Source organism: Bombina bombina, chromosome 4, assembly GCF_027579735.1.
Source record: "Bombina bombina isolate aBomBom1 chromosome 4, aBomBom1.pri, whole genome shotgun sequence".
NCBI lineage: Eukaryota > Metazoa > Chordata > Amphibia > Anura > Bombinatoridae > Bombina > Bombina bombina.
The window spans coordinates 640233624-640258826 of record NC_069502.1 but is presented as its reverse complement, the minus strand read 5'-3'; the positions used below and the strand labels follow the sequence as shown (position 1 = coordinate 640258826).

The 25203-nt window shown below is 35.9% G+C and overlaps 1 protein-coding gene across 1 annotated transcript in view; it reads left to right on the top strand.

Annotated features, from left to right (window-relative positions):
• ARG1 (arginase 1) overlaps positions 1-25203 on the top strand; it is a 71642-nt gene that overhangs the window by 32592 nt on the left and 13847 nt on the right. The window contains exons 3-6 of the mRNA XM_053710682.1: positions 726-900; positions 3435-3594; positions 6958-7052; positions 18252-18356. Coding sequence (XP_053566657.1) covers positions 726-900; positions 3435-3594; positions 6958-7052; positions 18252-18356 — 535 coding nt within the window. The remainder of the gene's footprint in view (positions 1-725; positions 901-3434; positions 3595-6957; positions 7053-18251; positions 18357-25203) is intronic.

Sequence of the window (25203 nt, the reverse complement as noted above, 5' to 3'; positions counted from 1 at the left end):
TTCATAAAATGGAAACATTATTTAGTTTTTATTGTAAAATGGATTATGGCTTCATATAATTTATATTGCACCAGTTGTGCTCATGTTGAATTAATAAATCATTATACACATAGCTGTTGGGGTTTTACCCCATTTTAGTTAAAGGAGGTTGGTACTGTAAAATTGTTATTCCCTTAATGTGTTCCCAGTGACTTAATATACCCGCTGAAGAGTGTAAATTGTATGGGAATTTGTTCATTTAGGTATTATTTTGTATATTAAATAGATAATTCTGCTAATTAAGACCACATTTCAATAAAATGGGCAAAGCTTGTAGGGAGAGCAGACCTCATTATTTTATCTATCTAATTATTTACAAAGTCCTCCTATTTTTATTTCCCACTGTTTACTCAAGGACCAATAAATAGAGAGAACAATGAGAATGAACATTTTATTACCTCTTTGTCCCAGCCCCCACTTGGAGAGTGATTTTATTTAAACCATCTTGTTTACATCGTTTTTCTATAACCAGTACCTAAGTACTGACATTTTCAATATAGGTGGGGATACAACAGGCAAAAACAGATATTTCAAATAACAAAATAAAGGTAAAAACAAGCAAAATGGATCATTGGAAACACATTTAAGGGGAGAAAAAATAATGAAGCTTCAATGTCTTTTCTGCATATTTATAATTTTGTTTTGCAATATTATAAAAATCTTCACTGTGTTTTTATTTCCATTAGAATATGATGTTAGAGACTATAGTGATTTAGAGTTTGCAGAAGTTCCTCAGGATCCCGTATTTCAAAATGTGAAAAATCCGCGCACTGTTGGTCAGGCTACAGAAAAACTGGCCAATGAGGTGGCTGAAGTGAAGAAGAGTGGCAGAACATGCCTTGTGCTTGGTGGTGATCACAGGTATTTATGTTTTAAACTTTTTATGAACATAGTCATATGGCATTTCAATAGCCCATTCTGAATGGTTTATTTATTATACTGATTTGAAATTAAAAGGACATGATAACAATATTGAAGCACTTGAAAGTGATGCAGTATAGCTGTAAAATGCTGACTAGAAAATATCCCCTGAAAATTTCTATGTAAAAAAGGAAGATATTTTACCTCAAAACTTCCTCAGTGGCCACATCCCATTGTAAAGGGATTTCCAGCAGCCAAACAGGATGCTAGCCCAGGGACCTGCAAGCGAGCCTGCATCTGGCATGTGCAGGCACATTTATGTTATATCCCTCCTTAGTTTAAGGAAGTTTATTATGAAACTCCTCGGTTTAAGGAAGTTTATTATGAAATCTCACAAGATCACAGTAAAGCTAAGAATTAACTTAGCAACTCTGATGCTGATTGGCTATTGTGGGTGGGTTTTTTTTTTTGGGGGGGGGGTTCAACCTGAAGCTTGACTGTAGCTGAAGGATAACTGTTCACTGAGCATTTATTATTTAGAGATGAAGACATTTTGAGGTAAAATATCTCTCTTTTTTACATGAGATTTTTACAGTTATACTGAATCGCGAATCAAGTGATTTATCATATAAGTATTATGTCATTTTAACATAAGAACTAGTTATATTATAGTTAGAAAATGCAAACATTCTCAAGAGGAAACTAAACCATTGTATACTTTTGAGATGGCATCTGCAGAATCGTTTTTCTTTTGCACTGTCCTCACTTTGATATTGTATTCTGTATTAGTTTTCTTTTGTAATTCCACTTGAGGATTGAGCCACCTTTCTTCATTTTTAAAGTGAATGTAAACTTTCAGCAATTAGTGCCCGTTTTTAAAAAATAGTATTAGAAAAACAGGGGCACTTTCATTGATGAAAGTTTACATTGCATCGTATTTGTAGAAATACTTACCTTTTACTTCTCCAAAGCAGGATCGCCGATCCCCCGCCTGCTTCTTCCTTCTGTACTAACACAGCAATGACAAAACCGGCTTCCTCCAATCACAGCAGGGCATCACAAGATGGACGCTCTGGGGGGGAAGGCAAGATTGGAGGAAGCCGGTTTTGTAATTTCTGACGTAAGTACAGAGGGACTGAGGCGGGGGATCGGTGATCCGGCTTTGGAGAAGTAAAAAGTAAGTATTTCTACAAATACGGTGCAATGTAAACATTCATCAATGAAAGTGCCTCTGTTTATAATAGTATTTTTTAAAAACCGGGCACTAATTGCTAAAAAGTTTACATTCACTTTAAGTTAAAGTTAATTACTATCTATTGTATGATTTTGTAATGAAATCTGCAACATTATTTCTTCTTTTTGTACTATAATCTTACTGATATTGTGTTGTGTTTTGCAATACTTTCTCTCCTGTAATTCCACTTGAGTTTTGATAACGAGATTAAAAAAAATTAGAAATGTTAATTGTTTATTTTTGTCAATTAACAAAATGCAAAGTGAGCGAATAGAAGAAAAATCTAAATCAAATCAATTTTTGGTGTGACCAACCTTTGCCTTCAAAACAGCATCAATTCTTCTTGGTACACTTACACAAAGTCAGGGGTCTTGTAGGTATATAGTCAGGTGCATGATTGAACAATTATACCAAAAAGGTGCTAATGATTATCAATTTAACAATAAGTTGAAACACAATCATTAACTGAAACAGAAACAGCTGTGTATGAGGAATAGAATGTACGTCGCTGCCCGTTAAGGGTTTTCTTCTTTATAATCTGCTGGTCATTGGAAATAGCACAGTCTTGCTGCTGGTGGCAATAACACAATCCTAAAAGAAAGACCATAAGGGGTTAATATGAGCACTCTTAAAGGGACACAAGTCAAAATTAAGCTTTTATGATTTAGATAGAGCATGCCATTTTAAACAACTTTCCAATTTACCTCCATTAACATAATGTGCACAATCTTTTTATATTTACACAGTTTGAGTCACCAGCTCCTACTGAGCATGTGCAAGAATTCCCAGAATATACGTACTTGCATTTGTGATTGGCTGATGGCTGTCACATGATACAGGGGGAGTGAAAAAAGACATAATGTTGAAATTTGTCAGAAATAAAATCTACCTCTCATTTAAAGTTCAGACTAAGTGCTACTGCATTGTTTTTGTATCATGCATTTGTTGATTATGCAAATGTGCTTTATTTACTGGTCCTTTAATGTAAGATTGGTTTTAGCAGAAAAGATTCAGGTACATAAAAGTAAAAATTTATCTTTCATAGTTTTTCAAATTAGATTTTACTATGATGCTATATAATCCTGTTTTTATTCCAAATATATTATGTCATGTGATTTGTATTACCAATGCAAAGCTTAGTTATCCAGCAGAATTAATACATTCTGATTTTATGACTTAACTTGGAATACATTTTATACTTGACTGGTGATGTTTTAATCCAGGGCTAGAATTAGACTATTTGCAAAGATGTTGTGACATACTCTGTGTTTACCCGAATCTTTTGTTTGTGCTGATACAGCTTGGCAGTTGGGACAATTGCAGGACATGCAAGGGTTCACCCTGATCTATGTGTAGTTTGGGTGGATGCCCACGCAGATATCAACACTCCCCTGACATCACCCAGTGGCAACCTACATGGACAACCAGTCTCTTTCCTTATAAAGGAACTCAAAAACAAGGTAAAGTACATACATATGAGGTAAAAGTACACTTTGTTATTCATTTGTCATCATGAGTTCAATATAAACAACTATATATATATATATATATATATATATATATATATATATATATATAATGACTCTTAATAACAATAAAATATATTTACATAAATAGAATTACAAATTAGTTGTTTTTTTTGCATTTTTGAGCATCATATACCTATCTGGGATTTATTGTTGCCAACATATCTGAAATAGGAAATATAGTTCCCCATTTTTCAACCCGACTCCTCGTAACAAAAAACAAAACACTATTAAGAAGTTTTGTCAGGCACATTATTTTGAGAATTACTCTGAAGACTGGAATATTATTCATCTGAGAACTGATAAGTAAAGTAGAAAGTATCACAATTCATCCTTATAAAGAAGATAATCCTGTTTGCAAGGCAAAACAATTAAGATAAATGAATGCTCACATCCCATAACTATTTATTTCCATACTGATTTAAAATAGAATTGTTGAAAAACCCCAACTAAGCAGTGGGTTATACGTAATACAAAATAATTACAATATGTATTACTCACCATTTCATAAGAATTTTACCTTTTATTTCTTTTAACTTTATTTGTGCAGTGTCAATTACTTCCTGTGACAGCCCTAAAAGGGGGCTGGGGTCTCTACAGAAAGGCTTATCTAGCTTGATGTCATTCATCTTCTAGAGTAATTTGATCTGGCTTTGTGCTAAATTGCAAGTGGTGCGTTAACTGCGCTAGAAGTAAGCTTTTTGCGCTTGTTGGGTTGCACTCATATTACAAGTTGAAAGTAAACTGTTACCACTTGTTACCACTTGTTCGCTAACCTGAGCAGTGTGAAAAGCTGAACTTACAATAATGTGCACTCTCCCGACGAGCGTAACTTTAATTGTGCTCAAGCAATTGCGTTTACTTTCAATTTATAATACAAGCAGAAAACCTGACGCACGTAAACACCAGCGATAAACCCCTTTTCGCTCCCGTGTAACTGTTAGCTCTGCACTCTGAATCTAGCCATTAGTGTTTAGTAAATGCAAAAGAAACAGTAAGTCTGTATTGCTCATGCTCAGAAAAAGCAGAATGCACTTCAGTTCAAAAGATGTCTTCTCTCTTATCTCCCTCAGGGTAGTGGCTAAAATAAAAAATTCTAATTGCTAATTAAGAGAAGTCACTTGTTCGCTGTTTTTGTAACACAATCTAATTATTTTTATGTTTATTTTATTTAACATATTTGATTTTACTAAAGGAGCACTGGTTGATAGCCCTTTAAAATATTTAGAAATTGCAGGGAAAGGTCTGTTTCATAATAATCTAGGGATAATAAAGTCTAAGGGCCTTATTTATCAAGCTGTGAAAGCAGCTTTGGGGCCCCAGCATTGCAGGCTTGCACAAATAAGCCTAAAACACAAGTTAAAGGGACACTAAACCCAATTTTTTTCTTTAATGGTTCAGATACAGAATACAATTTTAAGCAACTTTCTAATGTACTCCTATTATCAAATTTTCTTCATTCTCTTGCTATCTTTACTTAAAAAGCAGGAATGTAAAGCTTAAGAGCCGGTCCATTTTTGGCTGAGAACCTGGGTTATGCTTGCTTATTGGTTGGCTGAATGTAGCCACCAATAAGCAAGCACTATCTAGGGAGCTGAACCTAAAATAGGCTTGCTCCTAAGCTTTAAATTCCTGCTTTTTAAATAAAAATAGCAAGAGAACAAAGAAAAATTTATAGTGGGGGTAAATTAGAAAGTTGCTTAAAAATGCATTCTCTATCTGAATCATTAAAAAAAACATTTGGGTTTAGTATCCCTTTAAGTAGCAGCAGTTTCAAGACCACTTCTATTTAGTGGGATATTTGACAGCCCCTGCTTGCACGCATTTGGCTGCACGCACACAGGGGATGGTATTGTGCAATGTTAAATGCGGACAACATATGCTACCCACTCATAGCGAGGACAGGCGGACAGCTTTGCGGTAGTGAACCTTGTCCAATAATAATAATAATAATAAATTGGGACCTAAGACGTTTGTAGCAATAATAGCTTTAATAGCAACTCCAGATTAATTTGTATCTTAAACAAAAAGTATTGGGCTATACAGGATTCTAGTCTAGAGATGTCCAGTAAAGAAAATTTTGTTTTGGACAAAATTTGTTTCCCCAAATATTTAGTGGCTGTACTATTTGGTATTTGTTTAGCTCAAAACGAAAATAATACTGAATTTTTGTTAAACATTTACATTTGTTTTTGTTAAAACAAATGTAAATATTTCAAAGCTACAGGTGAAAAAGTAATAATTAACCCCTTAAAAATATAAAGGAAAACAAATGAATACTGATGATTTTCGTCAGTATTTTTTCATTTTCTTTCATTTTCATTAGTGTTAGTCATTCTGCTATTCATTTTGTTAAAACAAAAATCAGATTTTTGTCACGAATGTTCATTTGTACGAAAACGACTCCACATCTCTAGATTCTAGTCTGTAGAACCACCAACTTTATTACCGTTTCTTTGAATATTTTTTATTACTTTGTTGTCTGATCTTTAATTCTTTTTATATTCATTATAAGAAAATGTCATATTAAAAGGAGTAGCACAGTTTTGTATTATTTTTAAGTATATTTTCTATTTCTTCCATTTTCCTTTTTCTTTCTGTCTCACTTATCTTCTGTAATATTATTTTATTTCCTTTTTTCTTAATTTCTTTGCATTCCTATAGTATCTTATGATGATATATTTTTAACATAAATATAGTCTACTACTTGATGCAGAAATCATAGTTAGAATAAAGCCATACATATAAAATTCATGTCATTGTAGTTTAAGTTGCAGACTAAAAGTATACTATATAATTAATAAATTCTAAGAATGTGAAGAACTAAATTTTGTGTTTTACACTTATTTTAGAAATGTGTAGATGCAGTCATGCTTAGTGTTTAAAGGGACTCTCAAGTTAAAATTAAACATTCATGATTCGGATAGAGCATGCAATTTTAAACAAATTTCCAATTTACTTCCATTAACAAAATGTGCACAGTGGTTTTATATTTACACTTTTTTAATCCCCAGCTCCTACTGAGCATGTGCAAGAATTCACAGACTATACATATATGCATTTGTGATTGGCTGATATGTGTCACATGATACAGGGGGAGTTGAAATAGACATAACTTTGACAGTTGTCAGTAAAAACATCTTCTACTCATTTGAAGTACAGACTAAGTACTATTGTCTTTTTATCATGCATTTGTTGATTATGCAAATCTATTGTATTTACTGGTCTTTTAATAGTTTGTCTCAATTAGCTGTTAGAAGTCCTACATATCAAATATTGAATTTCACTTTATCTCAGATGCCGGATATTCCAGGATTCTCATGGGTGAAACCATGTCTGTCTGCAAAGGATATTGTCTACATTGGGCTTAGAGACATTGACCCAGGAGAACAGTAAGTTTATTTATGCACATTGTTTTTACTGAAACAAATCATTGTAATGTTAACATTTATAAACAAATAAGCACAAAATTCACTTGGTGCAATAATAATGGTGAGATAAAAAGTGAAAAACAAAGCAATACAAAAAAATTACAAAGTATAAGGATATATATAATCCATGGGATATTCTTCAATTAGGGTGATTCAAGTGGTTTCTTGCCTCGAATGATACAAAAACAAGAAAATATAGTGTAATAACTTTTAGACAAATGGTGATATCACACAGGTCATCCCGCCAAGGGGTTACTTAAACTTTTCAGAGTCACCCAGGCTCTGGAGTAGACGCACACCTGGTTTTATACTGCCAGGTACCCAGTATAACACCAATCGCAGGCCCCTGCTTTAGGTAACTAATATTTATTTTAAAAAATATATAAAAAGAACAAAAAAGCCACAAATGAACCCTCTTACATAAAGTCACTCGAGTATCTGGCCACATACAAAGTAAAGTGAAAGTGAGATCACAACACCCTTCTTGGATGGAGGCGGATGGCGTGCTGTATGGCTATGCTCACAATCGCCGGGGTAGTGATACACTTAATACCTGTCCTAGTGACTGATCGTAAGGGCGTGGCTGTGAAGTTCCAACGTACGTTTCACTGTAACATTTAAATTTAACATTTTAATATTTTGTCAGTATGTCTGTCTATCTATCTATTTATCTATCTACCATTCTATCTATCTATAGATATTTTTTTATATATATATATATATATATATATATATATATATATATAAAAATAATTATAAAATATGCACATCGCACTCTGGTAAAAATGATAAAATGATCTCTAGAAACATTAATTTATTTTATAATCCAATCCTATCATTTCAGTCCGCTCATGGGTGCTTTGTCAAAGACATACAAACAAGATCTGCTAACAACTAACATAGCATTAATGGGAGTGCAGTGGAAAGTCTTGATTATACACTGATCAGCTACAACATTAAAACCACTGACAGGTGAAGTGAATAACATTGATTATATTGTCACAATGGCACCTATCAAGGGGTTGGATATATTAGGTAGCAAATAAACAATCAGTTCTTGAATTTCATGTGTTGGAAGAAGGAAAAATGGGCAAGCTAAAAGATCTGAGTGACTTTGACAAGGGCCAAATAGTGATGGCTAGACAACTGGGTCAGAGTCTTGTGGGATGTTCCTGGTATGCAGTGTTTAGTACCTACCAAAAGTGGTGCAAGGAAGGACAACCAGTGAACCAGCATCGGGGTCATGGGGGCCCAAAGCTCATTGATGCACGTGGGGACTGAAGGTTAGCCTGCCTGGTACGATCACACAGAAGAGCTTCTGTAGCTGAAAGTGGTGAAAAAAAATAATGCTGGCCAAGATATGAAGGTGTCAGAACACACAATGCATCACAGTTTTCAGACCGGTCAAAGTACCCATGATGACCCCTGTTCACCACCAATAGTGCCTTCAATAGGGTCATGAGCATCAGAACTGGACCATGGAGCAATGAAAGAAGGTTGCCTGGTCTGATGAATATTGTTTTCATTTAGATGAAAACTGGGTGCGTGTGTGTTGTTTACCTGGGGAAGAGATGGCAGCAGGATGCACTATGGGAAGAAGGCAGGCTGGCTGAGGCAGTGTTATGCTCTGGGCAATGTTCTGCTGGGAAACCTTGGGTCCTGGGATCATGTGGATGTTACTTTGACATGTATTATCTACCTAGAGATTGTTGCAGACCACATACACCCCTTCATTGCAATGGTGCTCCCTAATGGCAGTGGCCTCTTTCAGCAGGATAATGCACCCTAGCACACTGCAAAATTTTGTTCAGGAATAATTTGAGGAACATTCGAGCAACATGACAAAGATTTCAAGGTGTTTCCTTGGGCTCTAAATTCCCCCAGATCACAATCTAATTAAGCATCTGTGGGATGTGCTGGAACAAAAATCCAATCCATGGAGGCCCCACCTCACAGCTTAAAGTATCTGCTGCTAATGTCTTGGCGCCAGATACCACAGGACACATTTAAAGGTCTTGTAGAGCCAATGCCTTGACGCATCAGCAGTGGCGTCACAAGGGGGGGGCGGGGGGGGGCGGGCCGCACCCGGGTGACACCCTCCAGGGGGTGACACCAAAAAAAAAAAAAAAAAAAAAATTTTTTTTTTTTTTTTTTTTTTTTTTTTAATTTTATTGAAATTCAAAGAAATACAATGTTGAGATGCATAGATTTTTTTTTTTATTAGAGGGGCTGGCATTTGTGAACATTGGTGGGACTGGGGAAGTTGTAGACACACAATTTTTTTGCCCCTTGAGCCAGTGCTGCAATTTCAACAAATAGTTTTCCCGGCTGCTTTTGCTTGTTTGTACTTTGCTTCTCCCCTGTCCAATTTCGCTATGAATGTTGTGGGCATGCCGTGGGGCTTGCAAAGTTGCGCTGCTAGCCTAAACCTGCCTGCCTATCTGTGCTCACTGCTCAGTGACATGTGGAGCAGTGGAGTCACTCACTGCTGTGCTGTCTCTCTAAACGGGAACTGGCAAATCATGAGGGGATGCCTGGCACCTGACCGCATGACTGTTTGACACTGTCTTTAAAGTGAAGGAGCCAAGTATGATGCCCACCAGACCATTACGGTTACGGTACACTAAGTGCACACTGAACAGGTAGGAGGGCGGGCGGGGGTATGGGGGTGGGCAGAGTGCAGAGGTGATTGGCCATAAGAAGCGGTAGGCACGCGGCCCGGGCTGTGCACTGACAGACTTGGAACAGAGTCAGAGAGAAGAATTTTCATAGTTTGTGCCTAAACCTTTTCTTTAGTGATTTATTTTTATAGTGCTCTGTTTATCTTTCATTTGATGCTCTGCTGAGCCAGGGAGCAGCTCTAGGCATGAGCTTCATAATGAATGCAGTGCAGTTTACATATTTTGTAAGTGTGTGTCTGAGTTTTTGTGTGTGTGTGTCTGAGTGTGTTTCCGAGTGTTTGTGTGTGCATCTGAGTATGTTTTTAAGTGTGTCTGGGTGTTTGTATGTGTGTGTGCCTGTGTTTTTGTGTGTGTCTGCTTTCTGGGGGGGGGGGTGACACCATAACTTACCGCACCGGGTGACACCAACCCTAGTGACGCCACTGCGCATCAGAGCTGTTTTGTCAGCACGAGGGGGACCTAAATGATATTAGGCAGGTAGTTTTAATCTTGTGGCTGATCGTGTACATACATACAGTGCTCTCCACAAACAATGTTCCCAGCCTGGTGGTATTGTAAAGTAGCCGGGTGGGCGCAGTGTAATACTTTCTAATATTATATCATTTTCTGCCATCCAAAGCACAAGTTAATTTCATAATTTAACATACATTTATTTAATGATAATTTGTGCAATAAACATTGGAAAATGTTAATATTAGCTCATTTTAAAGTGAATAGAAATTATTAATTTTCCCTTGTACAAACATTGACTCAGATCAGGGATAGGCACAGACAAAGGCTGTGGTGGACATTTTCCAAAGTACAGACCTTAGTGAAGGACACCAAGGTACATTTGAAATTAAAAACATTATTTTATAGTGCTTGGTGTTATTATACTGATGCAGATACCACTGATCCTATAACCAGCCCTCCTCTGGCTATACGCATGAGCCAGTGTCATTACTGTGTCATTATATAGCTCTGGGTGTTATTATACTGATGCAGATACCACTGACCCCCATAACCAGCCCTTGTCTGGCTATACACATGTGCCAATGTCACTACTGTGTCTTTGTATAGAGCTGGGTGTTATTATACAGATGCAGATACCACTGATTCTATAACCAACCCTTGTCTGGCTATACGCATGTGCCAGTGTCACTACTGTGTCATTATATAGTGATGGGTGTTATTATACTGATGCAGATACCACTGATTCTATAACCAGCCCTCCTCTGGCTATACGCATGTGCCAGTGTCACTACTGTGTCTTTGTATTGAGCTGGGTGTTATTATACAGATGTAGATACACATCCAGTATTTCACTCAGGCTTTATTTATTCCATAACTTATCACCCAATATCGCTAGCAGTCTCTTGACAAGCCACTAATTTTATTCACACTAGAAATTTTTGTATTCCTATTATTTTATCAGAAAGAAAAGATATACTAAGGTTGTGGCGGACACTGCAAGGGCTAGTCACGGACACCAGTGTCCATGTATGGACACCTTGCCTATCCCTGACTCAGATACACGTGGTACAAGCAAAAATATGCAAATAAAATACACTAGGGAATGTTTCTTCGCTGAAATGTCATTTAGTGCTGTCAAATATCTTTCAAAAAAATTGGTGGTAAATAAAATAGAAATTGTTCTAAGCATTAGTCTGCTTATATTTTGTATCTCACACATAAAACAGAAAAGTAGATTTTGGGGAGCATATAAATAAATATGATACACTTCTGCTCAATTTAAACCAACTTTACAGTTCTGAATTAATTTTGGTCTATGTAGAAGTATTTCTGAATTTATAAAATCTTTCAAGTCATATTATTTTTCCTAAAACATAGCCTATTTTTCTCACTAGAATTTTGTCTATAGATTTCAAATAATTTAAATATTCGAAAATATATTATACCATATCTGTGTTAGCAATTGTATCTGTAATTTTCCCTGTAAAGATTTAAGTTTCAGTCACTTTTGATCTAAGGGCAGTTAGTTTATCTTATTGTTTCTCAGACAGGAAACCATTGGACTATACGTCCAATGATAAAGCAACTCATTTGGCTAGATTCAGTAACATCCTTTGAAACACAGTTTTATATGGCAATTTACATCTTATCATCCTTTATTCATTGTTAGAATAGCATGAGAATATAAAATATATCAGAGACAAGCTTTTAAATATAATTCATTGTCAAAACTGAATAAGAATAAAAGAATAGTTAATTCTATAACAGGCCTCACACAACCCCAACTGTTGAGTTTAAAATATAACAATATGAACATTTAAGTAGATTTTCATGCAATACGTATGTTACAGCCCATATATTCCAGTTGTGTGTCCAGTATATTAGCCATGGCTTAAAGGGACATTAAACACTAAAAAATTATTTCATGATTCAAGTAGAGAATACAATTTTAAACAACATTCCTATTTACTTCTATCATCTAATTTGCTTCCTTCTTTAGATATCTTTTGTTAAAGAAATAGCAATACACATGGGTGAGCCAATCACATGAGGTATCTATGTGCAGCCACCAATCAGAAGCTTCTGAGCCTATCTAGATATGCTTTTCAGGAAAGAATATCAAGAGAATGAAGCAAATTAGATAATAGAAGTAAATTAGAAAGTTGTTTAAAATGGTATTCTCCATCTGAATCATGAAAGAAAAAATTTGGGTTTAATTTCCTTTTAAAGAGAAGCTATAAATGTGATGATATTGTAATATTAGGATATAATACTTTCCTTACCAACATGTCATAAACTCCTTGTGACACTTTCTAATATTTTCTGTAATCTATTTTTTTGTCTTATCTAAAACTGGCTGATTTACAAAACCTATATGTAATTAATCATTTTCAAGGTTAGTTTGTTCTCCAGCTCTCAATGCCTCTATAAGCATATAAAATAAAAGGTCAGAACTCAACCTTCATAAATAATCATTGGAAGATAACACTGAAAGAGAAATGTATAATAAACAACTGCAGTTTCATGGTATGAGTTACTGTGCAAGTATTTCCAGTCTCATCCATTATTTTGTGCATCTAAAGCTCCCACATCTCTCTATTTTTATGTATAGAAGCAGATGCCAGGGAATTGCATAAGCACTGGTGAGACACGAGAAGCTGACAAAAGCTGATGAAATTCAAACTGTTAACCTTCTAAAAACTAAAATATCATTTCTTCAAATTCACTAAAATAGTTTATTAATCTTGGCCAGGCAAAATGAGATGTGAGGTGCAATAGGTTTCATTAAACTGTTCTTGTCTCCATGTGATGCAAAATAAAGGCATCTACTGAGACCAAGCTTTAAAGAGACATTAAACCCAATTGTTTTTTGTTTTATTGTTCAGACAGAGCATGCAATTTTAAATATATTCCCAGTGTATTTCTATTATCTAATTTGTTTGATTTTCTTTGTATTCTTTGTTGAAAAGCATACCTAGGTAGGCTAAGAAGCTGTTGATCGGTGGTTGCACATATATGCCTCTTGTCATTGGCTTTCAGCTAGCTCCCAGTAGTGCATTACTGCTCCTTCAACTAAAGGATACCAAGAGAATGAAGCAAATTAGATCATAGAAGTAACTATCGGCTAGATTTAGAGTTTTGTCGGTAACGACTCGCGTAGCTAACGCTGGCTTTTTTCCGCTGGTATTTAGAGTTCACAGAAGAGCTGCGTTAGGCTCCAAAAAGGGAGCGTATAGCATAATTTACTGCCACTGCAACTCTAAATACCAGCGGTGCTTACGGACGCAGCCAGCTTCAAAAACGTGCTCGTGCACGATTCCCCCATAGGAAACAATGGGGCAGTTTGAGCTGAAACAAAAACCTAACACCTGCAAAAAAGCAGCGTTCAGCCCCATTGTTTCCTATGGGAAAACACTTCCTATGTCTGCACCTAACACCATAACATGTACCCCGAGTCTAAACACCCCTAACCTTACACTTATTAACCCCTAATCTGCTGCTCCCGCTATTGCTGACCCCTGCATATTATTATTAACCCCTAATCTGCCGCTCCGTACACCGTCGCCACCTACGTTATCCCTATGTACCCCTAATCTGCTGCCCCTAACACCGCCGACCCCTATATTATATTTATTAACCCCTAATCTTCCCCCCTCAACGTCGCCAACACCTACCTACACTTATTAACCCCTAATCTGCTGACCGGACCTCGCCGCTACTATAATAAAGTTATTAACCCCTAATCCGCCTCACTCTCACCTCAATAACCCTATAATAAATAGTATTAACCCCTAATCTGCCCTCCCTAACATCACCGACACCTAATTTCAAGTATTAACCCCTAATCTGCCGACCGGACCTCACCGCTACTCTAATAAATGTATTAACCCCTAAAGCTAACCCTAACCCTAACACCCCCCCTAAGTTAAATATAATTTTATTCTAATGAAATAAATTAACTCTTATTAAATAAATTATTCCTATTTAAAGCTAAATACTTACCTGTAAAATAAATCCTAATATAGCTACAATATAAATTATAATTATATTGTAGCTATTTTAGGATTAATATTTATTTTACAGGCAACTTTGTATTTATTTTAACCAGGTACAATAGCTATTAAATAGTTAATAACTATTTAATAGCTACCTAGTTAAAATAATTACTAAATTACCTGTAAAATAAATCCTAACCTAAGTTACAATTAAACCTAATACTACACTACCAATAAATTAATTCAATAAAATACCTACAATTATCTACAATTAAACCTAACACTACACTATCAATACATTAATTAAATACAATACCTACAAATAAATACAATTAAATAAACTAAAGTACAAAAAATAAAAAAAGGAACTAAGTTACAAAAAATAAAAAAATATTTACAAACAATAGAAAAATATTACAACAATTTTAAACTAATTACACCTACTCTAAGCCCCCTAATAAAATAACAAAGCCCCCCAAAATAAAAAATGCCCTACCCTATTCTAAAATTAAAATAGAAAAGCTCTTTTACCTTACCAGCCCTTAAAAGGGCCTTTTGCGGGGCATGCCCCAAAGAATTCAGCTCTTTTGCCTGGAAAAAAAACCATACAATACCCCCCCCAACATTACAACCCACCACCCACATACCCCTAATCTAACCCAAACCCCCCTTAAATAATCCTAACACTAAGCCCCTGAAGATCTTCCTACTTTATCTTCACCACACCGGGTATCACCGATCGGTCCAGGCTCCGATGTCTTGATCCAAGCCCAAGCGGGGGCTGAAGACGTCCATCCTCCGGCTGAAGTCTTGATCCAAGCGGCGGCTGAAGAAGTCCATCTTCGGGCAGAAGTCTTCATCCTATCCGGGCAGAAGAGGAGATCCGGACCGGTAGACATCTTCATCCAAGCGGCATCTTCTATGTTCTTCCATCCGATGACGAGCGGCTCCATCTTCAAGACCTCCGGCGCGGATCCATCCTCTTCTTCCGACGTCCTAAAACAGAATGAAGGTTCCTTTAAGGGACGTCATCCAAGATGGCGTCCCTCGAATTCTGATTGGCTGATAGGAATTAAAGTAGGAAAATTCTGATTGGCTGATGGAATCAGCCAATCAGATTCAAGTTCAATCCGATTGGCTGATCCAATCAGCCAATCAGATTGAGCTCACATTCTATTGGCTTTTCCGATCAGCCAATAGAATGTGAGGTCAATCTGATTGGCTGATCCAATCAGCCAATCAGATTGAACTTGAATCTGATTGGCTGATTCCATCAGCCAATCAGAATTTCCCTACCTTAATTCCGATTGGCTGATAGAATCCTATCAGCCAATCGGAATTCGAGGGATGACATCTTGGATGACGTCCCTTAAAGGAACCTTCATTCGTCGTCTAGTCATCAGAAGAAGAGGATGGATCCGTGCCGGAGGTCTTGAAGATGGAGCCGCTCGTCGTCGGATGGAAGAAGATAGAAGATGCCGCTTGGATGAAGATGTTTGCCGGTCCGGATGTCCTCTTCTGCCCGGATAGGATGAAGACTTCTGCCCGATGATGGACTTCTTCAGCCGCCGCTTGGATCAAGACTTCAGCCGGAGGATGGACGTCTTCAGCCCCCGCTTGGGCTTAGATCAAGACATCGGAGCCTGGACCGATCGGTGATACCCGGTGTGGTGAAGATAAAGTAGGAAGATCTTCAGGGGCTTAGTGTTAGGATTATTTAAGGGGGGTTTGGGTTAGATTAGGGGTATGTGGGTGGTGGGTTGTAATGGCTTAGATCAAGACATCGGAGCCTGGACCGATCGGTGATACCCGATGTGGTGAAGATAAGGTAGGAAGATCTTTAGGGGCTTAGTGTTAGGTTTATTTAAGGGGGGTTTGGGTCGGCAGATTAGGGGTTAAAAAAACTTAATAGAGTGGCGGCGATGTGGGGGGACCTCGGTTTAGGGATACATAGGTAGTTTATGGGTGTTAGTGTACTTTAGAGTGTATATGTGTAGAATTACCACTGGCGCTTAAAAATTAAGCTAGGATTTGTCCTACCAACTAATTGTGACTTTTCTAAGTGAAAAAAGAAAAAAGAAAAAGAAAAAAAAGGAGATATTGTAAGTGACTTCAGTTTATCTCATGTGAAACTTATTTTGTCTTATGTAACTCTGATGTGTTTCAAATCAAACAGCGATATTAAAGATGCAGATGTCTGTGAGTCTATGACATCCGATATAATATTTTGGTCCTTGTGATTGGACTGTAAAAAGTGTTTCCCTTAAGACAATAATCTGTCTGTAAATATAGGCAATTCAAATGTTGACAGATTAAAAGCTATTTGTGAAGCGTGTCTCTATTTTCTAAGAGATAGGTGATGTGAAACGATGTCTTTGTGATTGTGTGAAAAAAAGAAATATAAATTACGTAAATAAATTAATGGCTGTGTTTGTAAGTGATATAAATGGGTAAGTAAAAAAGGGATCGTTCAATATAGATAAAGTCTCATTTAATAAACTAAATAGCTCTATTATCATAAGATAGCATAACATACATTAAGTAAAATATTACACAATAACATATAAAATATAAAATATAAAATATAGGGACGTCTCCCTATGTGTTAGTCCTAAGGTCAAATGTCCTAACAATAATGGTGATATTTTAAAAGTGATAGTAGCTTAATAAAAATAACCACCCTTTGGGTTAAAAAGTTTTTATGGCAAAACGTTGTTTAGAAAAACGTAAGGTACCTTACTTGTGTCCGTTAAGAATCGGAAGTGTCTCTGAGTCACTGTAGCGCTTCTATGAGCGTCCTCCTATGTTTTGCTCTTTCGCAGCTTCATGTGAACAGACGAACCTCCGTTTCCTTTTGGTGGTTAGAGGTAACGCCTCTTTTTTGATAGGCTGTAGCAGTACGCTGAATGTACAGCGTATAGAGGTGTAGATGATCCGTAACAGATTGTTTTAAACTGAAACTGTTACAACTTTTCTTCTGCCCATATGAGCGCAGGATTGAAGATATATTGTTGTAGAAACAAAGTGTCGTTCTTTAATGCAGCTGATCAGATCCTTGGTCCTCCTGTTGGCTTTTTCTCCTAAATCCTGGGAATCAAAGAGACCACTTGAGGGGCTGGATTGCAGCTATTAGAGAGTACTTCAAAGGTTGCAATACAGGCAGTCTGGAGTAAATTCACGCGTTTCACCCTCTGGGGGCTTTATCAAGATCTTGATAAAGCCCCCAGCCTCTAACGCTGGTTTAGACAGCTAACACCAAACTCTAAATCTAGGCATAAATCTGAATCATGAAAGAAAACATGTTGGTTTCATGTCCCTTTAACTTTTTATGGTAATTGAAATATCAAATATACTTACAATTTAATTTGCCATATACAAATGTTTATATGGATTGAAGGGTTGCTTAAAGGGACATTAAACCCACATTTTTTCTTTCATGATTCAGATAGAGAATACCATTTTAAACAACTTTCTAATTTACTTCTATTATCTAATTTGCTTCATTATCTTGATATTCTTTCCTGAAAAGCATATCTAGGTAGGCTCAGTAGCTTCTGATAGGTGGCTGCACATAGATGCCTCATGTGATTGGCTCACCAATGTGCATTGATATTTCTCTAACAAAGGATATCTAAAGATTGCAGCAAATTAGGTAATAGCAGTAAATTGGAATGTTGCTTAAAATTGTATTCTCTATCTAAATCATGAAGGAATTTTTTGGGGTTTAATGGCCTTTTAAGTTAAATATTTCTGTGTATATTATTATTATGAGGTCTGTTATTAAATATAAGTGTGTATGGAAGTATGTATGTATATGTATATATAATTTATATATATATAAACATGCTCATTTGGCTAAATATGTTGGTAGATAGATAGATAGATAGATAGATAGATAGATAGATAGATAGATAGATAGATAGATAGATAGATAGATAGATATGCATATATTGTATATGTGTACCAATAGCAAAATATCAGATTCAAGGTTTTAAATATCTGTTTAATGTATTTATGTATACTTTTCTTAGCTGGATTCTGAAGACACTTGGTATAAAATTCTATTCAATGTCTGAAGTAGATAACCTTCAAATTAACAAAGTGATGGAGGAAACAATTAACTACCTGGTTGGCAAGTAAGTATATAGAAATGGTATGCTTATTTTTAAATAAAAGGAATTTGTAATTTAAAGGGAAGTAAAAAATGTAATGTGATCATTTTTGAAAAATAAAGGAATAGTAAAGCCATAATTAAACTTTAATCATTCCAAAAGTGAAAATAATACAGCTTTCAAACGTACTTATATTATCACATTTGCATAATTATCTTGGTATCCTTTGTTGAAAGAGCAGCAATGCACTACTGGAAGATAGCTGCTAACTAGTGGCGGCACATATATGCCTTATGTCATTGGCTCACTCAATGTTTTCATCTACAGTAGTTCCCATTAGTGCATTGCTGCTCTTTCAACAAAGGATATCAAGAGAATAAAACCCATGCAATAATAGAAGTAAACTGGAAAGTTGTTTAAAAGTGTATGCTCTATCTCAGGCATCCTTAAAGTTGGCCCTCCATTGGTTTTGGAACCACATTTCCCATGATGCTCAGTCAGCTGATATGCTGGCTGAGCATCATGGGAAATGTAGTTTCAAAACCTCTGGAGGGCTAAGTTTGAAAATGTCTGCTCTATCTGAAGGACATTTTAAAATATGTGGCAGTGACAATACATGTTGCAATAAACCTGAGCAACAAGAAAACCCTACTCTTGGATGATATTAATAACTAAATGCATGTTACACAAAGTGACCTATAAGTAGAAAGGCTCATGAGTTGAAAATCTAGTTATTAAAACTTTTTACTACATAATGAACAGCTGAAACTCTGAAAAGCCACTATACATTAGTGCATGTCTCACTGGACTAACTAACCAACCTATGGCCAGATTATGAGAGGCATGTTAACAGTTATGTGCGAGCAATAAGGGGTTTATTGCAGGTGTTTGTGCGCATCAGGTTTTTCACTTGTATTACAAGTTCAAAGTAAACACGATCGATTGAGGGCAATTGAAGTTAACGTGTGTCGCGTTTACACTGTTTTGTGGAAAAAAAGTCTCACAAAACACATAAAAAATGCATTAGAATGTACAGGTACACTCATAATAACATATCTAATAAAAATTATTTTAAAAAAATTATATGGGTCTAAAGATATGAGATCTCAGGTGTTAGAGAAAAAAAAAGTTGCAAAGGGCTTTAACATAGAGATACATACAGATACATGTTTTAGATATGTGCAATTCGGTTCGGATCGATTCGGAAATTCGGAAAATTCGGCGACTCGGATCGAACCGAATTTCCGAATTAAAATACTGCCGAATTTTGCGAATAAATCCGAATTACTTCAGATTTATTCTGTAAATTCGGATGGCCATGGATTACACTAGTATTGTACAGTATATTAGGTTATATCACTCTGCTATGGGTTACACCTAATATACACTACATAATACTAGTCTAATCCCACCTAACACTTACCGAAATTCCGAATTTCCGAACCGAATCGAACCGAATCCAGCTGAATTTCTTCGAATCCGAATGAATCCGAAATTAATCCGAAACGAATCGATTCAAAATTTTCTGAATTCGAATCGATCCGAACTTCGAAAAATTCTGAATCGATCCGAACCGAACCGAATTTTTTCGCCATGCACATGTCTAACATGTTTAAATATATATATGTATATATATATATATATATATATATATATATATATATATATATATATATATATATATATATATATATATATATATATATATATATATATATATATACTGTATATATATATATATATATACTGTATATATATATATATATATATATATATATATATATATATATATATATATATATATATATATACAGGTATATATATATATATATATATATATATATATATATATATATATATATATATATACAGAGAGTGCAGAATTATTAGGCAAATGAGTATTTTGACCACATCATCCTCTTTATGCATGTTGTCTTACTCCAAGCTGTATAGGCTCGAAAGCCTACTACCAATTAAGCCTATTAGGTGATGTGCATCTCTGTAATGAGAAGGGGTGTGGTCTAATGACATCAACACCCTATATCAGGTGTGCATAATTATTAGGCAACTTCCTTTCCTTTGGCAAAATGGGTCAAAAAAAGGACTTGACAGGCTCAGAAAAGTCAAAAATAGTGAGATATCTTGCAGAGGGATGCAGCACTCTTAAAATTGCAAAGCTTCTGAAGCGTTATCATCGAACAATCAAGCGTTTCATTCAAAATAGTCAACAGGGTCGCAAGAAGCGTGTGGAAAAACCAAGGCGCAAAATAACTGCCCATGAACTGAGAAAAGTCAAGCGTGCAGCTGCCAAGATGACACTTGCCACCAGTTTGGCCATATTTCAGAGCTGCAACATCACTGGAGTGCCCAAAAGCACAAGGTGTGCAATACTCAGAGACATGGCCAAGGTAAGAAAGGCTGAAAGACGACCACCACTGAACAAGACACACAAGCTGAAACGTCAAGACTGGGCCAAGAAATATCTCAAGACTGATTTTTCTAAGGTTTTATGGACTGATGAAATGAGAGTGAGTCTTGATGGGCCAGATGGATGGGCCCGTGGCTGGATTGGTAAAGGGCAGAGAGCTCCAGTCCGACTCAGACGCCAGCGAGGTGGAGGTGGAGTACTGGTTTGGGCTGGTATCATCAAAGATGAGCTTGTGGGGCCTTTTCGGGTTGAGGATGGAGTCAAGCTCAACTCCCAGTCCTACTGCCAGTTTCTGGAAGACACCTTCTTCAAGCAGTGGTACAGGAAGAAGTCTGCATCCTTCAAGAAAAACATGATTTTCATGCAGGACAATGCTCCATCACACGCGTCCAAGTACTCCACAGCGTGGCTGGCAAGAAAGGGTATAAAAGAAGAAAATCTAATGACATGGCCTCCTTGTTCACCTGATCTGAACCCCATTGAGAACCTGTGGTCCATCATCAAATGTGAGATTTACAAGGAGGGAAAACAGTACACCTCTCTGAACAGTGTCTGGGAGGCTGTGGTTGCTGCTGCACGCAATGTTGATGGTGAACAGATCAAAACACTGACAGAATCCATGGATGGCAGGCTTTTGAGTGTCCTTGCAAAGAAAGGTGGCTATATTGGTCACTGATTTGTTTTTGTTTTGTTTTTGAATGTCAGAAATGTATATTTGTGAATGTTGAGATGTTATATTGGTTTCACTGGTAAAAATAAATAATTGAAATGGGTATATATTTGTTTTTTGTTAAGTTGCCTAATAATTATGCACAGTAATAGTCACCTGCACACACAGATATCCCCCTAAAATAGCTATAACTAAAAACAAACTAAAAACTACTTCCAAAACTATTCAGCTTTGATATTAATGAGTTTTTTGGGTTCATTGAGAAAATGGTTGTTGTTCAATAATAAAATTAATCCTCAAAAATACAACTTGCCTAATAATTCTGCACTCCCTGTATATATATATATATGTGTGTGTGTGTTTATATGTGTATGCATATGTATTTATGTATATATATGTGTATATGTGTATTTACAGACATATATACACATATATGAAAGAAGGGGATGGGAGGGAGAGTATCTGGAGACAAGGTCTGAAATATAGGGGGCAGCAGTGCAGTTAAAGGCCTTGTATGTCAGAGTCACAATTTTGTGTTTAATTATGGAGGCAAAAAGAAGCCAGTGAAGGGATTGGCAGAGAGGTGCAGCAGATGAAGAGCAACGTGTAAGGAAAATCAGCCTGGCAGATGCATTCATTATGGATTGTAAAGGAGCTAGATGGCAGCTAGGGAAACTAGAGAGGATAGAGTTGCAGTAGTCAAGGCGGGAAAGGATGAGAGAGTGGATTAAAATCTTGGTTGTGTCTTGTGTAAGAAAATGTCGAATTTTAGAGATGTTTTTAAGGTGGAAGCAGCAGGAATTGGCTGCATGTGAGGAGTGAAAGAAAGATCTGAGTCAAACCCTTTGCAGTTAAGTAGATAAAAACATATGTAAAAGCATTATTGTACCAAAATACCATCTGATATATGTATAAATATGTATTTGTGAATAAATATAACAAAGTCTCCTATGTGAAGAACATTGGAATGTGAAATATTTATAGTTTCATGTCGGGTTAGCACTCTTGAGAATATGCAATTGGTTTGTGCACATGTAGGGTGTAAGTAAGTTTTTTTGCTCTATTGACTTCTAAAGGGGAATACTTTATTGCGTGTGCAATATTCTGACTTTGGCTTTTTACGCAGTCAGGTTAGCTCTCGAGCCAAAACAGTTTACTTTCAATTTGTAATACTAGCGCAACCTGACGGCAAAAAAATTACTTCTAGCGCAGTTAACGCTTGAGCGGGAGTGTTAAATAACACTGCACTTCTGGCCCCTAATGTCTCCCAATAACTAAAATATTGACCAGCTCCCAAACATTGCATAATCTGGTTTCTATTTGTGCAAGTAAGGTGACCTATCGCTTTTACCTTTTCAGTTAAGTGAAAATAATTTTTTATTAAACCTGCCTTCAGGCATCTATAGCTTGCATTGATTTCCAGCAATTTTGTAAATTGTACCCCCTTGTAGGAAAAATGTGCTTGCAAAGAAAAGCATAAACAAACCTACAGCTTTTAAGGTAATATTTTGCGTAAAAAAAAAATGTTTCTTAAATATAACTTCAGCCAAGTTTTACCTTGCTCAAATTTCAGACAATTTCATGAATTGTTGCTTGGAACAACGTTTAAGGGACATGAAACACAAAATATATAATACACAAGATAGAGAATACAATTTTAAAAAGTTTCCAATTTACTTATATTATCAAGTTTGTTTTGTTTCTTGTTATTCTTTGTTGAAGAGATATCTAGATAGGTAGTGAGCACATGTCTGCAGCACTACATGACAGGAAATAATGCTGCCATCTAGTGCCCTTGCTAATGTATTACATTGTTGCAAAACTGCTGCAATATAGTGCTGCAGACACGTGCACACTCCTGATCTTACCTTCCTAACGAGAAAAATAAGAACATTTGATAATATAAGTAGATTGGAAAGTTGTAAAATTGTATGCTCTATCTGAATCATGAAAGAAAAAATTGGGGTTTTATGTCCCATTAAGTAATACTGTTGAAATTTAAATTGCACCTAGCAGGAAATCAGTGTTGCAGTATGCATTTATTTATAAAATAAAAAATAATAAAAAAAAAACTCTTCTAGATGGAACTAAAGAAAAAAGATGTTTTCTAAATTGTATTTCTAACAAAAGTAATATATATATATATATATATATATATATATATATATATATATATATATATATATATATATATATATACAGTATATATATATATATATACATATATAAATAGCAAAATAATGTCCCAGGAGCCGGCAAACGTAAAATATATCCAATCTTTATTGAAGTTATATAAAAACAGCAAACGGTTCAGTCCGTCAATCCAACAGCACAAACTGACAGCATTAAAAGACCCTGACTTCAAAATGTATGATAAACAGTTTGAAAAAAATATGCAAACATTTCGTCAGGAACTCTGGGAGTATAAGTCCAGGAAAATTCTAAGGGATAAACATGACTATGATCACCATTCTGTGTATAGATGGGACTCAAATGAGGGGGGTGACCCTAAAAAGAGAAGGAGGTGGTACAGAAACAAGAAGAACAAATCTAAAAAACAAGTCAGTTTTTCTGATAATGACACTGAATATGAAATAGAGTCCTCTGATGGGGAGAATTATATTGAGGAAACTATCCCCACAGTTTTGCAGATTCCACAAGAAATGCCATCCACCAGTGTCTCAAAAAACGAACAGCGAGAGACTGTGCCAGCAGTAAAAAAGAAAACATACATAGAGGCAAAAGGGGGAAAGGCAAAAAAACAAACTGTAAACAAGATGGGGGAAGGGAGAACAGAAGAGACCCCAAAGAAACAACAGACTCCCTATCAAACGAGAGCAGGGAATCGGAAGAAGAAATATGCTTAGGAGAAAATAATGTTCTGAATTTGTCTAGTATGCAACTAACTACATTAGATCAAAAAGTATTGTCCAAAGGTTTGAATTTTGTGCCCTCTCAGCATTTCAACCTGTTTAACACCATTGTGGATATTAACAAATTTGTGCGCAAATTAATGTTGCGCAAACATTTTGGTAATGCTGAGGGGCCACAGGATGAAACCAATAATGTGATAAGTAATACATCAGAGGGACTTGTCAATCATGATAATCTGACATTCACTGATATTTGTTGTGTCACTGATTTACAGGAACTTTTAGATGAAGACACAATTGACACTGAAGGTTTGATTACTGAAAAAAATGTTAACTTAAGTAAATTCAAGAAAAAAAGTGAATTTTATCCTGTTCATTCCAGATCTAATGCTGTAGAGATCTTTCAGAAAGTAGTTGAAGACAAACTTAGGGCATTAAACAGTATACCCAAACAGAGTAAAAAGAACTTGTCCTTTAAGGAAAGAGCAGCGCTAGACAAACTAAATCAGAATGAGTCTATTATCATAAGGCCATCCGATAAGGGAGGAAATGTAGTGGTTTTAGACAGGGTTAACTATTTAAAAGAAGCCAACAGACAGCTACAGGACAGGGAAGTATATATAAAATTGAAAGACAACCCCACTATTAAATTCAAAAAAGAATTGGTTGAATTAATTTCATATGCTAGATGTAACAATATCATCAATGAGACCATTAAAGAAAGCTTAGTCCCTGAACATCCAGTTATCCCAATCTACCACTATTTGCCCAAAATCCATAAGGACATTACCAACCCTCCTGGGCGTCCTATAATAGCCGGCATTAATTCTTTAAACGAACCCCTCTCAGATTTGATCGACAGTTTTCTTCAACCAATTGTTAAGGAATTACCTAGTTTCA